This window comes from Puccinia triticina, chromosome 1A (genome assembly GCF_026914185.1).
Source record: "Puccinia triticina chromosome 1A, complete sequence".
Classification (NCBI taxonomy): domain Eukaryota; kingdom Fungi; phylum Basidiomycota; class Pucciniomycetes; order Pucciniales; family Pucciniaceae; genus Puccinia; species Puccinia triticina.
In genome coordinates this window covers 8773199-8788686 of record NC_070558.1, presented here as the reverse complement: position 1 = coordinate 8788686, position 15488 = coordinate 8773199, and the positions used below count along the sequence as shown (strand labels likewise).

The following is a 15488-nucleotide window of genomic DNA, read 5'->3' as shown; positions in this document are numbered from 1 at the left end:
CACCATTGGAATCCTCAGGACTTCCTACATGCTCTGAACTGTTGAAATCTTAAAAAAAGCCAGCAGCCAATTATCTGTCACAGGAATTACAGATTGGTTGCCGGGACATAACGCTATCACACCCCTTTCAGACCCCTCAGAACACATGTAGAAACCTCAACAATGTCACTTTTGAGATAGTTTTTTTTGGAAATCCTAGGCAAGAAGGTAGGGCTCCACTTCCCTCATATTGATTCTTTGTTGAGATGCTCAGTTGTAGGTGCTACAGGATCTTGAAATCAAAATATGTACAACAAAATTACAATGCAAAAAACCCGGTCTTCTCTCCTTCGGAGGCCTCCTCGGAGAGGCTTAGCTAAGCTCGGTGTTAAGTTACATACTCCGGCTGGCCTGGTGACGTCATTGCAAGCGATCACCCCCTCGAGTCTTGACTACCGTTTCCGCCGACGAGCACGGTCAACAAGCCAACACGAACCACAGAGACAAGAGGAAGAATTGCCAGTCGACCGTCAGTAATACTTGGTATCATTGCAGTCCAACTTTCTGCTAACCCATCCTCCCACCCACCCATCAGTCAACCTCACCATGTCAAAAACCTACCCCTACCAGGCTCGGGCTTTGATGAGATTCAAAGCCCAGGATGGCCAGTTCGTTCTCGGGAGCAACCAACTCGTCACAGTCACTGGTCAAACCGATGACGAAGGCGATTGGCTCAGCGTAACCGACCGGGATGGCGGATCAGGCTCAGTACCTGCAGGATTCTTGATCGAAATCCAGCCAGGAGATCCCCTTTGCTCAGCTCCTGCCGACTCTGATGGTTCCGTAAATCTTCCAACACCACCGCCTGCTAGCAAACCTCACCAACTCGCTTCAATTGCTTCTCATGATCCGTCAAGTTCCCAGCCATCAACCGCTCAATCCCAGGCACCCCCACCACCTGCCGCCAAGCCCAACGCATTGCGGGATCGGATCGCCATGTTCAACAAGCCTGCTCCCGCCGCTTCATCACCTGCTCCCAACACCGGCCCCAAACCCCCAGTGGCTCGCAAACCCATGAATATTCCGCCCCCTGCTCCGCCGATCGAGGCGGCCCAAGATAGCCCATCATCCACTCCAGTGCCTGCTGACGATGAATGCGCTCGCTCCACCGAACCAGCTGGGATGTCGGCAGCCGACGCCGAGGAATCTGTCAAGGCGGGTGGGTCACTCAAAGATCGAATTCGATTATTGCAACAGCAACAGCAGCAACAGACATTGGCTTCTGAACAACCTGCAACACCCCCCAAACCCAAAAGAGAATGGAAACGGCCTCCATCGGCACCCACGGATGAGCCTAGTATCATCGCTCCTCTCCTTCCATCTGCCCCCCAAGAAATTTCCAATGCCGGAGAAAACATTACCGATCCCGATAACGAAGCGGTACCAACCTCGACTGAAATGGATCCTGGCGAAGAGGCAGTAGAGGAGGAAGACGAAATCGCCAGGCGACGAAGGATTGCCGAGAGAATGGCTAAGCTGGGTGGTGCCAGAATGGGATTTGGTTTCCCAGGTCCCGCCGCTGCACCTCCGAAGCCTTCTCCACCTCAGCACTTTTCGGAGGAATCGAGTCAAGTTCCAGAGGAACTACCCGCGGAAGAATTCTCGGCATTACCTCCGGAGAGAATCGTCATGCCTGCGATTCCCAAACGGGCTGCACCACCGAAACGCAAGGCCCCTGCGCTTCCTAACACTCCCTCGGCTGCAGATGCTCCTCTCGAGGTCCAGCCAGAACCTCTAGCCATTACCGAACCCGATTTACTGCCACTCAGCGAAGAACCTCCAGCCATTACCAATCCCGATTTACTGCCATTCAGCGATGAACCAGTACCAAGTGAATCTTATGGTAAGCCGTCCACTCTCACACTTTTTTACCTTTCAATGGAGATATGTGCATATATTTAGACCGCGGGCATTTTTTGACAATTCAACAGTTCAATCCGCAGAAATCGCAAACAATGACACCGGAGCCCCACCTCCTGCTGTCCATCCTGAAAAAAGTGGCTCTAGCGACTCGTATGCCGCCCCTTCTCCCCCTCAGCGCGCAGCCCCATCGCCCAAGATTCCTGATCCGACTGGTGGACCGGAGGACTCACATCCACCTCCAATCTCGCCCGATCGACCGCAAGTTCCCTCAACACCCCAAGTCACAAGCGAGGGAGCGCACTCTGATCGTTCAGCTACGACGTCTCCTCAGTCACCACCGATTCCTGACGCGTATAGCTCACCTAAAAGTTCTAGCATTCCTCATGTCGGATGAAGTGATGGTCCAAGCGTCATTTATTGGGTCTTAGATATGTTGTGACATAGTCTTAGGCATCGACTGCACCACATGACACAGATCATGTAGATAGCCTATTTAGTCTCTTTTCCTCACTTCATGATGGAAAACATCCATTTCTGCGAGCTCTCCTCCCAATAAGATAAAGCCTTTCTGGAATGATTGTTCTTCTCCTCTGCCACTCTTGTCCCTTCCGCTTTGTTGAAAGGACTATCATTCAAAGAGCTCTACTCATCCATTATTCTCCAACCCTTATCATCACCATTTTGCCATGATTTCTTCACAAAGAAAGAACAGCATTTTCCTGATTGTGTTTGCTATCTTCTTTTTTTGACATGATTTTATACATATCTTGAGTGGACGAAAGATAGTTCTGACGTGCACAAGAGTTAATTAGAAAAAATATGCCCTGTATGAAATGTAAAACAGATCCCCGCTCAATTGTGAGGTTGAATAACCTCATCAATAAGCTTTTTGGAAGGAGACAATGACCCCACTGACTGTGACGTACATATCCGTCGGGGACCCCGGTAAAACATACGCCCTTACTCACCGAGGAAGCCTCCGAACTCAGCGAAGTCCCTCCCGTGCTCACGGCACGTGAACACTCTCCCACTTCAGTTTCTCCGAGGCGGCGCGAAGTGTCGAACAGTCTTATCAAACAAAAAGAATGACTACCCAAACCATACGAGACAACATGCTATGGCGGCCGAGGCACCGCATCACGCTCCCAGCTACGGGGCCAAAACTACAGAGCCTCAGCAAACGCAAGGGGGAACTACTCCGTTGTAGGGGAGTCGAACCCCTGACGAGGCCATGGCAAGGCCCCAGTTTACCGCTAGCCTAACAACGCATGCTGTTGCAGCGCAATTCTGTATTAATCACATCTCATGAGGCCCCAAGTGCTGCGGTTTGTGCACGGGTCCCATAACCTCATTCGCCGGAAGGAATCCCTCCCGTTCAATGGGATTGCGCAACCTACAGCCTCATCGACCGGGAGGAGTGAGAATGTAAACATTTGTAGCCTCCATGATCGGAGGTTTTACATTTTTCTCGACTCGGAAAAACTTTTGAGGGTCGATTGATCAAGCTTTTCATATATCCCTCCAAAAGTGGAGCCGGAGCTTGGAGGCCGTCGCGCAGGGGCCTTCCGAAGATGTTTGCAATCTTGTACTCTATGTACCCCGAACTAACACCGATTAGTCTAGATTTTCGAGAGCCTCGCCGGCCAAAAGTTAATCCGTAACCTGGTGTCCGTCGATACATCTTCCCCAAGTTATACTGAATATTCTGCACCCAACAGCTATAAAGTAGCATGGATCTTTCCCAGCTTCCCCCGCACTACTGAGTGTGCTCGCCCCTATCCTATCTTAGCGTCCAGCTTCCCCCGCACCAGAGCGTACTTGCACCTTTCCCAGTGTGGCTTGAAAAAGCCCTCGAAATTTTGAAGCGGAATACTTGAGACTCTTTCTTTCGGATTAGCAAACGTCAAGATGAACCTGAAATGCTGCATAAAGATCCTCCAAATAGCTCTGCTCGCAAGAACCGCGCTCGCGATCGACGGCATAACTGCCCTGCCGAAGATGAGTCGCGAGGGCCACATCGATCAGTCATTATGGGCATTGAGCGAAGATGTCAATATTTCCTATCGGTCGGGTTGGTGGAGCTGGTTTCTTAATATTATTCCTTTCCCTTCCTCTCGCTTCTTGTGTGAAGCGTATGCACTGTTTCACTGCTGGCAGCAATTGATTGCACACGTGCTCCCTCCCGTTCTGCACCGTTACTCCAGAATAGGTCGATCAGAACCAACCAATCGGACCAGTTACTTCTGACCTTTTGGTGTTTCTGCTTATATTCTATATAAGAGTTAAAATGGTACACTTGAGGTGCTATGTGACTTGGGCTCACTGTCGTATATAGGTCGATGTTCCAGCGTATCGCTCTTCTATTCTGTTTTGAGAATTGGTGCACCTGAGCGCTTGATAGCCCTTTCGTAAATATGTGATCATACACTGGTTTCTAAAGCAAGGGCTCCTTTTTTGAAGGTTATCTGAATACCTATCATTCCACAAAACTAACGTTCATTTGAATGTGTGTACTGTAGCTCATTACATAGGCCGTCAGCTCGCGCAACAGGTTGTCTCATCCGATAAAGATTGTTTTCGAAAAGTTGCCCAAAGATACTTACCCCAAGCCCTATTTGACTCCAATCACTTGGGTGACTTGGATGAGACAAATGTTTTCGACGAAACCCCATCGTTAACCCATGGTGAGTGCCCTAATTTCAAGAGATGTTGCATTGCAATGATCCCCATTGATCTTTTGGTTGAATTATAGGATTTAGCGAGGAGCACAGGTTCCAGCTTCAACAGGGATTCGTATCGACTATGATAGATGCATTTGTGGAAAGTACAGAAGCAAAATCAAGTGGAGGGACGAATCTTCAATCCCGTTTCTTGGATATCGTTCAAAAAAGCAAGCTTCCCAGTGGAGTTTTGGCCGATGCATTCCATGAAGTTTCAGAAACTGCATCCCAGCCACTGGATGTGATTGTTGCCTATCTAGAAAGTCCGCCCTCTACCATTGGTAACAATTCGGATGATGTGACACAGTACTTTTTTATATTTCAGCTGTGGTGCATTGCCAAAAGATTTACCCTTCCAACATCACCTCAGAAGATAATAGAATATCAAACGTTTCAGGAACCAACTCCTTACTTGGCAAGTGTACTTATTGCCCTCCAGGAATCTCAGAGGTGCTTGAATATAGCTGCCAAACTTGTAATGAGACGAGAAGTCTACTTTCTATCAGAAGAAACTCCGGAAAAATTGTCAAGCTACAATATTTTGCCCGAGATTTCCAGACTTGAAAATGATGCTGCACAGATTTTACAGGCAACCTTTGTGCCTTTGACTCATCATTCTATATTGAAGAAGAACAAGGCATTCAAAAAATGGGCCAAACCAAAGACTCTCCTATTGAAAACCTATCAGGATGCTATGCACTATGGTAAAGAATTGTCTCAAGAAAGCAGAAATATAGCATCCTACCACAATAATATTAAACGTATCAAGATGAAGCTGACACAAAATGGTGGTGGCTTGAGGTCTTCTCACCTTCAAAAGTAGTCTGTTTACAAGTGAAATTGAAATTGAAAGAAAAATTATTTTTATTCTATCCCAAAAATTTCTGTCTATCCTTTTGTGGGTTTTCTCACAATATCTTTGGTCAAACTTAAACGCATCCCTCCCAAGCTCTGAGAGGGACTTATGCCTTATTGGTGAAATTTGCCTGAGAGAAATGCCAATAATCCTTACTTTTTTATGCTGAGGCCCTTGGACGGCACCATCTTGGTGTAATCAACTTCTACATTTACAATTAGACTCATCAGATGCCTGGCTATCTCCTGCCAAATTTGTATGCATTTTTCTCCTTCCCAAACCCAAGATACAAGTTGTGTAGTAAAAAAAGGGACAGGCTTTAGGCATGCCAAAAAATTCCCAGATGCACGCCATAAAAGGTGTGCATTCCTGACCACTCCAAGATTTTTGGAGTGCAGGATGGTTCACTCCAAAACCAGCCCCCATTTGGAGTGCACAACCCTGCAATCCAGGCTGGTATGCAGTGAACACCCTGTAGGAATACAGGCCCAGGCCCAGACCCGCAGCGACCTTTGCGGAAGCTTGCAACAGACCCAGACCCAGACCCGCAGCAACCCCCGCGGAAGCTAGCGAGGTTCAAAAAGCACCCAGACCCAGCTGCACAGAAAGGTAAGCCTAAGCCCCTTTCGCAGTCCAAAGACCTAAAACCTAACCCAGGCGAAAAGCTAACCTGTGTATCGCCACGTCGACCACAGAAGCCAAAGCCCCAGCCAAAACCTTATTGGTCAACAGACAAAGCAACCCAAAGACGCAGACAGAACCAAGAACTCTGTGAGTACTTGAGGCTAGATTTATGCAGGCTTACTCGTAAGAACTGACATAAGTCCGGTTCCGTCGTAGCACTCTTGCGGAACGCATCAGACACAAAAACCAAGCCAAACTGCTCTACAGGATCACGGAAGCCACTAGAGCTAACCGTAAGCACTAGAGAAGATTCAACTAAACAGATCAGACCTAAAGCTAACGCACGTCCGAACCCCGTTCGTTGCGTAGCTCAAGAAACAGCGGATAACGTTTTATCCCAGGACAAGACCAAGCGACTGCAATAGCAAACGCAAGCTCGTAAGCCTAGGTCTTGTAGCCGCATAGACAAGATAGAAAGAAACTGATGTAGAGGAGATTGCGGCCAGTTGCACTGCAGTTGACAATCTACGACAACCACTGCCCCTCGCCATCTTTTCTACCAACTCACTCAAACTCACTCAAGCCATAGGCAATTCTTAGCCTGCTTTCAGGTACACAGATAAAGATTCTCATTTGTTTTCTTTATCCCTAAAATTGTACCTAGACTCTAATGGAGAAATACATGTTTCAGTTGCTCCATTTCTTTTACACCCGGGCACTCAATGGCCGGTCTGCGCCGCCCACCAAGGGAAGTACATATCCCACTTGATGACCGGTACAGACCGGTCATCAAGAGGACAAAAACAGCACTCTGGATGACCGGGACTGACTGTTCATTGAGAGGACAAACCCAGCACTCTCAATGACCAGGACCAACCGGTCATTGAGAGGAAAGACACAGCCCTCTTGATGACCGGAAAAGACCAGCCATCAAGAGGACAGACATAGCCCTCTTGATGACCGGTTGGTCCCGGTCATTGAGAGTGCTGGGTTTGTCCTCTCGATTACCGGCTGGTCCCGGTCATTGAGAGTGCTGTTTTTGTCCTCTCGATGACCGGTCTGTGCCGGTCATCATGCAGGATATGTACTGCCCTTGGTGGGCGGCGCAGACTGTCCATTGAGTGCTGGTTTTGGAGTGCCCAGGTGTTCACTCCATACCAGCCTGGAGTGCAGGGTTGTGCACTCCAAATGGGGGCTGCTTTTGGAGTGAACCATCCTGCACTCCAAAAATCTTGGAGTGGTCAGGAGTGCATGCCTTTTTTGGTGTGCATCTGGGAATTTTTTGGTGTGCCTCAAGCCTGCCTCTAACAAAATGACATACTGGCAAAAACAGTCAAGGTATAACTGTTTTTCAAATGAGCTCCCTTGAAATCTTGAGTTAATAGGCCCAAATGCATATTCTCACAAAGTTTTTTGAAAAAGATGGACATCAGTCCTGGATACCTGTCTTTTTTTCTCAAGGCAAATGAGTGAATTTGCACTAACAATGGTGTTTCATAGGCCCTCAGGCTTGGCTTTTGCAACCCTCCATCTTCAATGGGTTAGTATGAGCAATTAATGAGAAAATGTGATGATCTAAGAGTATCAAAAATTAGACAAGATGCTGGCTTTCCTAATATCCAGAAATCTTGGTGAAATCTTTGGAGGTAAGGGAGCTATTGCAACATTTGTTGGAAATGGTGTTTTTAGCCATTCCTCTCAGGCCTACATAAATTAATGATAGCTAAGTTTGATCTTTGGACCAACTTTGACCAGCTCTCTGGGAAAAACACCCTTGGTGGCCTTTTCAAAGGTCTAGCTTGCCAAGAGCTACATATTCCTTCAGGTGAGCCCCCATAGAGTGTTCTTCCAGGTGATCTGGTAGATCACCTGGGGCTGGTTTTCTACCAGCTCTCCAAAAGAAATATGGAGGAGCGCACAATTCTATTGGGCATGCGACCAATCCGCACACCCAAAGGGTGGGCATGCCAATTTTCTACGCCCCACTTTTTGGCGTCCTGAGGCTGGAACACCAACTTTACCGGCAGATTTGCTGCGCGGGGAGACGTACGCCACAACTATTGGCGTACGCGGCCCGGCACGCCAATAAATTGGTGTTGTTTGGCCATTTACACCAATTTTCCTGGCGCACCCACACATGCCAAAAAATGGCATGCAACAAGTAAAACTTTGATGTGCCTTTAGGCTGACCCAAAAAGAAGGAAAAAATTACAAAAAATAACCTGAGTGCAGGCTCCCACTCCCCAGAGAACACCCTCCAGGGATTTTCAACCTGCCAAAAACTCATGGATTGGGTACACAGCCCCTCCAAAATTCAGTTCAACGGGCATAAGTAAATATCACATGTCCATTTGCCATTCTAATGGCCGGCACAGGCTGGTGCCAGAGCAGATTATACACAAAAACAAATGACTAACATGATTTGAAGTGCATTTGATCCTATTTGATATGATTAGAATTTTGCTGGTGAATACCCAACATAAACTGGGTGATTATATGCAATTCAAATGAATAGAATATGTTTCTTTTTATCACCAAATCTGAGAATATGCAGAATTACTATGCAGTAAATGTTATGCTCACTTCTAGAGGGAAGAAAGACAGGGTCTGAAGGATCTGGTTTCTGGGGTTTGGGGTTCTGGTTTGTAAGTTGCTAGATCACAGGCTGAGGAAGCTGTCTGTATTTCCAGCATCTCAAACTATGAGTGTACAGATTGTACAATATATGTGGCAGGCTATGTACATCTTAAGGCCCTTATGCTCATAATAGTAAATTCACAAAATGAGCACATACAGTAAACGTTATGAGGATATGAAGCAAGATTAAAGGGAGTTTAATCTTTTGGAGTACCTAAAGCTTAAAAAAACAAAGATTCCAAAGACATGCATGTGAAAGTGGAACAAGGTTGTGATTAACATTCATTTACAGATCCAGTCTGCATGAGATAAGGAATGTACAGGTGCTTGGTAACTATGGGGTGGTAGTATAGTTCTCAGAAACTTTCAGATCCAGTCCATATGAAGTGAACAATTGGGGGGAGGGGATTTAATTACATATAAACAATTAACTGGGAAATAATCATTCTAGAAAATTCTGAACCTAGACAGCTCAAAGTCATGTTGGAGTGAAAGACCTGTTTATCCAAATCATTTATGATAAAAGGAGACAGGGATTTTCCATTACCAGCAAATTGCCATAAAATAAACTGCAGAATGAGGCTTGGATAATAAATCCCTTGCGTACCTCCCATCTAATTGGTCTAAGGGGGAGTGGCTTTTCTACAATCCTTTTTAGTATCTTTTGGATCTGTAGGTGTTGTTCCTGTTCTGACTGGCTGTGGTGATTATTTGAGTTGTTTAGTTCATCATCATGACCTTGTAAAACAAACCCAGAATAAAAATGAACTATTTTGCTTACAATTGTACCCGTACAGCACATTGGAAATCTGATTTCAAGATTTCCACAAGGAAAGTCATTGGGGTTCTGTCCTCCCCCAGGCGGACTAGCTGTAATCCATTTCTAGTTAGATTTGGTAGAAGTTTGGAAGGATGACCTTTTCACATAGTTAGAATTCTTACCTATTCCTGTGTCCGGTACCTCATTGTCCTCGGTCCCGGCTTTGACAGTAGTACATATATTACGTGGGAACTTGGGATCCTTGCAAGCGCCTCTCGGTATCACCCGTTCGCCGCCGGGGTTTTTGTCACCAGGCTTTGCGCAGGGTTTCTTAGGATGGCCCGAAACCAGCGGAAATATGAAAACCAGGATGAGGAGCAGTGATAATGCCTTCAAGGGCATTGAGATTATGGATCGCATGATTTGAGCTTTTTCCTATCAACACAGACGCTGATATCTAGACTTATCTGTTTTATTTATTAACTGCGGCTGAAGATTGAGAAACTTATTAGATTGGTGCTTTTTGTTTTTTTTTTTGGTTGGGATGTGGGAGATGGATATGCATCAGGATGCAAGGCTTTTTATAAGCAATCTATGCCAGTCTGACGAGCGATGGCCTGCGAGGGCTTTACTGTGAGCTGGCTAGCTGGGTGGTGATTGTGAACATTGAGTCGTAAGTCATAACTCATGCCGTTGTCGATTGTGCAGTACCAACAACAACAGTCGTGGACGGTCGGTCTCGCTGCGTGCAAGTTTTCTACTCGGTCCCTATGCCTGTGCACCGCCAGGTTCATCTCAGTCTATCCGGTCACTGGATTCGCGACAGGCTCTGTTGACCGGCTTCCCAAGGTTGCACGGATGTCAAAGGATACCCATCTCCAGAAACCTGAAGTTGTCTTCGGAACGAGTAGCACGGCAACGGAAGCTGCACCAGTCAACCCGCAGAAGTATTCTCTTACTTCCTGCCGGCCGATTGTTTGGGTCCGTATCTAGGAATCACGTCCTGGGATGCCTTAGCAAACTGGGACATTCTGGTCGAGGAAAATTAAGTTTATCTGGTGCACCCCGGTCGCTGATCTCGCAAAACGTGCCCGGGCACCTTCCAACGATGAAAGGTTTCTGTGCGACGAGGAACACGTAATCATGTTGCAACCATGGATGGTTTAGTTACTCGGAGCGAGTTGCACTTCCTGGGACGCCATGGCAAACTGAGAAATACCCCAGGCAACCGTTGTCGAAGACAATTCGATTCAAGTGGGTCATGTGTGCTATAATTATTTTCACGGTAGGAGTTCAGGCTCGGGTATCAGTCTTACATTTAGGTACGAGTTCTATTTAGTACAGCTTTCCAGAGGCCAGTTGGAGTAGTTGAAACAAATACGAAACAAATTGATCACATACTTGAATTTGGATTGCCCTGAATCTTGAGGGAAAAACACAACAAGATGGTGACGAAGTCAGCCCAAACTTCTGAAGAAAGGTGTCTGATAGACCACCTCAAATAATAAACCTCTGAGTACTTCTGCTTGTTTTGGCTGTAATATGTCGACGGGATCAAGCCAAGGCGGAGCTCCCTTTCCTTATAATGTTTTATCAAAGCGAGAAAGTTGGAATAAATTAAATTTCGATTCTGAAGGCTTGTATTCAGCCTTCAGAAAGATAGAAAACATGAGTACACGGGTGACCTTTTTGAGAATGGAGATTAGAACGGCGGACTGGATAAAAGTCATAGAAAGGGGACAGCGATCGCTAGCGATTTTTGGGTTCGGAAGACGTAATGTTAAGAGAGGGAGCAGGAGCCGAAGCTGATGCCGGAGCTGTAGAGCCAGAGGGCTGTAGATTTGGAGGGGGAACGACCTCGCCGAAGGTGAGTTTAGTCCAGAAGGTGAACGACTTCTGGTTCTCCATTCCTGACTCATCCCCGTCCATCCCCTCACCACCCACCTCGTCTCGCTCATTCCCTCCTGCTCGCTTCTGACTCGAGTACGCACTCGCCGTGGTCGGCCGGGTTGGCGACTCTTCTAGCTCGTCATTCAGATCATCCGATTGATACGTAAACGTCACCAACATGTCCGCCTAAGTATCCAAATCATCATCAACAAAAAAATTCTATTATGTGTAACGGAGAAAATCCAACCGACCTGAAGCGTGCCGACATACTGTTTACTTGTTTTGGCCTCGACCAAGATCGTGGTCCGATTAGCTTTCTTGGTGACCACATTAGTTTGGAGAGTTCTACGCCTGACGGAATCGGGCAAGCCGAATGTACTGAGTCGATTGCGTTTCAGGGTCCCGTTCTCGTCGGCATCCTTCTGCTCGACATTCTCCTCGTTCGCTGCGCCCTCAGCCTCATCTTCTTCGTCGTACTCCCAAACCTCGGCAAAGGCGGCAATGGTAAATTCGGAGGCGAGTAGTTGGACGCTGTACGGAGTCTGGTCCGGCTCTCCCTCGACGGACGAGGGGACAGGCGCGGGTTTGGGGATGGAGAGGCGGACGTTGATGGGCTCGTAAAGCGGGTTGACGAAGGTCATCTCGAAGTGGTACTTGCGGTCCGGCCGGATCACCTCGTCGGGTGTCTCGCCGACACGCCCGAGGAGCGGATTGCTGCCGGCTGCCGTTCCAGTCCGGCCTGCGGCGGCACTCTTGCGTGCAGCGCTGATTCCAGACGTCAGACGATCGGTGCCGAGCTTGGTCGAGGTCATCCGTTTCCGATGGAGTTCGATCAAAGGCAGATAGTTCGAGGCAATCAGCTTGATCTTGAACCGGATCGACTGTGCCTTCTGTTCGGGCTTGATGAGGATATGCTGACAGGTCGGACATCTCTTTGTTCGCTTCGATCGCAGTGGAACCCGACTTGGTTTCAAGTCTTGGGCACGATCGAGATGGTCCCAGGCTTCGTCCCACTTCTTCTCGATCGGCGTGAGCTGCTCGATGAGCAGAGTACTGCCATTCTCCTGAGCGGATGGCCCATCTTGATTACCATTATGGTAGAATGCGAGCCGATCTGAGTCGGTTTTGAGCGCTGATTTTTTGGCACCACCGGGCGGGAAGAGTGATTCATAGACTGGCACGTCTTCCTTCCATGTTCCGTCATGGTTCAGATTGGCGGGCATGGCGGCAGAAGAGCTGTTCAAGAGCGAATTGTTCGAGCGAAGTTTGAAGACAGAAGTCGACAGACCCAGTTGAGTACCGTATCTAGACACCGTTGGGACTTCCTTGGATAGGGCTAGTGAGGCGGCTTGATGGGCTGGTGATCCAGAGCTTATACTTCCGCCTAGACGATGTCCATGATGCGATGCTGATAATGGTTGAGCTTGACTTTGGGATTTGAGGTAGCCTTCAAAATGTTCTTTCAATTTATCGAATTCCAGTAATTCCGAGGGAGATGAATCTGCCTGGTGCAATTGTTCTGAGTCCAAACAGAAGAGGGAGAGTAGGTGAGCATCTGCTGTTTTGATTTTCCTTGATCGAGGGGATACTTACGCGCTAGAAACGTGGGTTTTTCGAACGAGATTCCGACCTGCTTACTATCCCACCGACAGAATGTGCAGGATAGAAAGAACGGGGCTTCACCGAGACTTGCTTGAGGCGCTTTAGGATCATCGCCGTACGAGCTCGAAGGGGGGTCGGTGGCAACGGCTGAGAGAGTGTGGTGGCACTGAGGACAAAGGAAGCAGTTCCTGGCGCATCTGAGGATGGACAGCAATCAGTCAGCCGGCTCAGTCTCGGCAGATGTATACAGCACGGTTTAGCGAATGAATATAACTACCCCACACCTATTCTTCTGCGAGCGAATGTTGGCTGCCGGGACCTCGAAGAGACAGTTTGGACAGTAGTAGCAGTTCAGCTCGCAGCTCACACACTGCTCGCATCGCACCGCATCGCACTCCTCGCAAAACAGGAGGGATGAGAGTGGATGGTAGTGGATGCCGACGACTGACGATGCTGGCTGGGCGAACTGGGGCGGGATGGCGGAGATGGGAGTGGTGTGGGGGCAGAGGTAGTGGACGGATGAGCTCATTCCGTGGGTTCCGTGGCGGCGGAGCGGCTGCCGGGCGGAGGCCGGGCTGGCTGGCCATCGGAGAACTTATGCGCAGCGTGCTGCGGCGGCCAGCCGACTGCGGCGCACACAGGCCGAACAGATCTGGCCTTTTAAGGCGCCGGCTATTTCCAAAGTGGCGCCGACAAGCTGACAACCATACGCACGTTGCCCCCCGGTACATATTTGTGTACATCTTTGATGCTGGTTAACCAGTGGATTAAATTCTTCTGGAAATTATGTATCAGCCATCTCATGCGCTGCTTCCGTCCGACATGGTGTATTTACATATGTAGCATGTACCAGCCGGCCATGACATCAGGAACTTGAGGCGAAAGATTTGCGCACCCTGTCTCTGTGTTCGCAGACATATCATGTGTAATGGACAAACGAACTATTTGTGTGGCGGTAGAGAAGGAACAGGACTTGACAAACTCATTCAGCGCCAGTACACATAACACACTGGCGGCGCAGGGCTTGGCTGGCGGCACTGGGCGCAACGGCAACTGCTTTGCTTGGTTCTGAATGACGGGGGTGGATACGACACACGGAGGTTGATGGAGCCTTAAATGGGAGGAGTCTACCGCTCTCATCCTTCCTCATCCCATCACACTTCTCACTCACAACAATATACCTTTTGACTCGCTTTAATTACAGAGTATACTACAAAGCAAGGTCTTTGCAGCTTTTTTTTGCCTACCCCAATCTCGGCTCACCTCCCGAACTTTCTACTTTCACCCGAACTAGATGCCATTTCTAAAATCATTGATAGCGTTCGCGATCATGGCTTGTGCGTTGGCATCTGGGCAAGACATAAAAAAGAAGTGCACTTTTAGTTGCCCCGATCCAGACAGGCCAGTCGGAGTTTGCGCAAATGTTATCGGCCGGGACACGCGCGGACCATCCAAATGGGAAAGTGAGTGTGATTTTTACCTAGGTTTCTGCTCACACAGATGTGAACGAGCTGGAAGCTGAAACGTCCGTTGTCCGGGTGAAATCAACAGTGGTACAAGCCCATCCAACAGCAAACCATCCCAGCTATTTCAATTGCATCGAGACCCGAAAGGACATCACCACTTGTTGTGATGTTTTTACCCTTAATTTTCACGTTGATAAAAACAAACAACGCATTCTTGATCAAGTGAGCAGAGTTCCGCGTCACGTCACTCGCTTCACTGAAAGCCACACTCAGCTGACCCAAATGTCTCCAATAATGAACCCCCTCAAGGGTCCGACCATCTTTGAACTTGGAGAATCCTCCGATAAATACATCCGACATTGCCATAACTATAACCCCAAAGAATTGCCCTTCACAAATTTTCCACAGGATTGCAAATAATTACAAACTATGGCAAATAGTGCCCGAATGCACAAAACAGCGCTGCCAGCATGAGTTGGGGCAGTAAGACATATAATCTTTGTGGAGGCTGGAACCTGCTGTTCACTTTCTGACTCTCAGAGTGAAAAATTTGTAACCCAATGGACTAGACAGAATATTTCAAGGGAACCTTATTCTTACTCCACTATATAGATTAGGGGGGTTCACAATTGAATTTTACTAAACTTTGGAGCCAAATTTAAGGCCTTTATGAACAAAATTTTAAAATTTTGGGGAAATGCACAGCAGCAGGTGATACTGATGGATCAGTGCAATTTATCAATTTTTTAAAAAAATGTTCATAACCACCTTAAAATGTGTCCTAAAGTTTTGTAAATTTCATTTGTGAACCCCCCTATTAGGTCACGTTATTCACATTGACCAAAAGCATCATGTATCCAAATCAATTTTTTTCTTGATATTTGAGTCACTCTGGCTTGAAGTTATGTAGGATAAGTGCTCCTGTGGAGACTCAAAGTGCTCTCTGCTGCTCCCCACACAAGAGGCTTTGTAAAGTTATGGGCACATGTGTGTCCATTTGGGCCAGGGTCCTTGGGAGATGGGCCGGGCCA

At 47.8% G+C, this 15488-nt stretch overlaps 4 protein-coding genes across 4 annotated transcripts; 2 read left to right on the top strand and 2 right to left on the bottom strand.

Moving 5' to 3' along the window:
• Positions 1–585: 585 nt before the first annotated feature.
• On the top strand, positions 586–5445 carry PtA15_1A976 (uncharacterized protein; the record flags this gene model as incomplete). Its single annotated transcript, XM_053166059.1, has 6 exons — positions 586–1882; positions 1971–2287; positions 3692–3716; positions 3800–3973; positions 4422–4586; positions 4655–5445. The coding sequence occupies 6 exons, from the start codon at positions 586–588 to the stop codon at positions 5443–5445; spliced, it is 2769 nt and encodes a 922-aa protein (XP_053017189.1).
• A 3917-nt stretch (positions 5446–9362) lies between these two features.
• Positions 9363–9919, bottom strand: PtA15_1A975 (uncharacterized protein; the record flags this gene model as incomplete). Its single annotated transcript, XM_053166058.1, has 3 exons — positions 9363–9437; positions 9521–9609; positions 9682–9919. 3 exons carry the CDS (start codon positions 9917–9919, stop codon positions 9363–9365), a joined length of 402 nt encoding a protein of 133 aa, XP_053017188.1.
• A 192-nt stretch (positions 9920–10111) lies between these two features.
• PtA15_1A974 (uncharacterized protein) lies at positions 10112–10492 on the top strand (the record flags this gene model as incomplete). The annotated part of the gene is made up of 2 exons (XM_053166057.1): positions 10112–10132; positions 10208–10492. 2 exons carry the CDS (start codon positions 10112–10114, stop codon positions 10490–10492), a joined length of 306 nt encoding a protein of 101 aa, XP_053017187.1.
• Positions 10493–10892: 400 nt separating this feature from the next.
• On the bottom strand, positions 10893–13520 carry PtA15_1A973 (uncharacterized protein; the record flags this gene model as incomplete). The annotated part of the gene is made up of 5 exons (XM_053166056.1): positions 10893–10922; positions 11354–11575; positions 11641–12908; positions 12983–13188; positions 13276–13520. The coding sequence occupies 5 exons, from the start codon at positions 13518–13520 to the stop codon at positions 10893–10895; spliced, it is 1971 nt and encodes a 656-aa protein (XP_053017186.1).
• Between the last annotated feature and the right edge of the window lie 1968 nt (positions 13521–15488).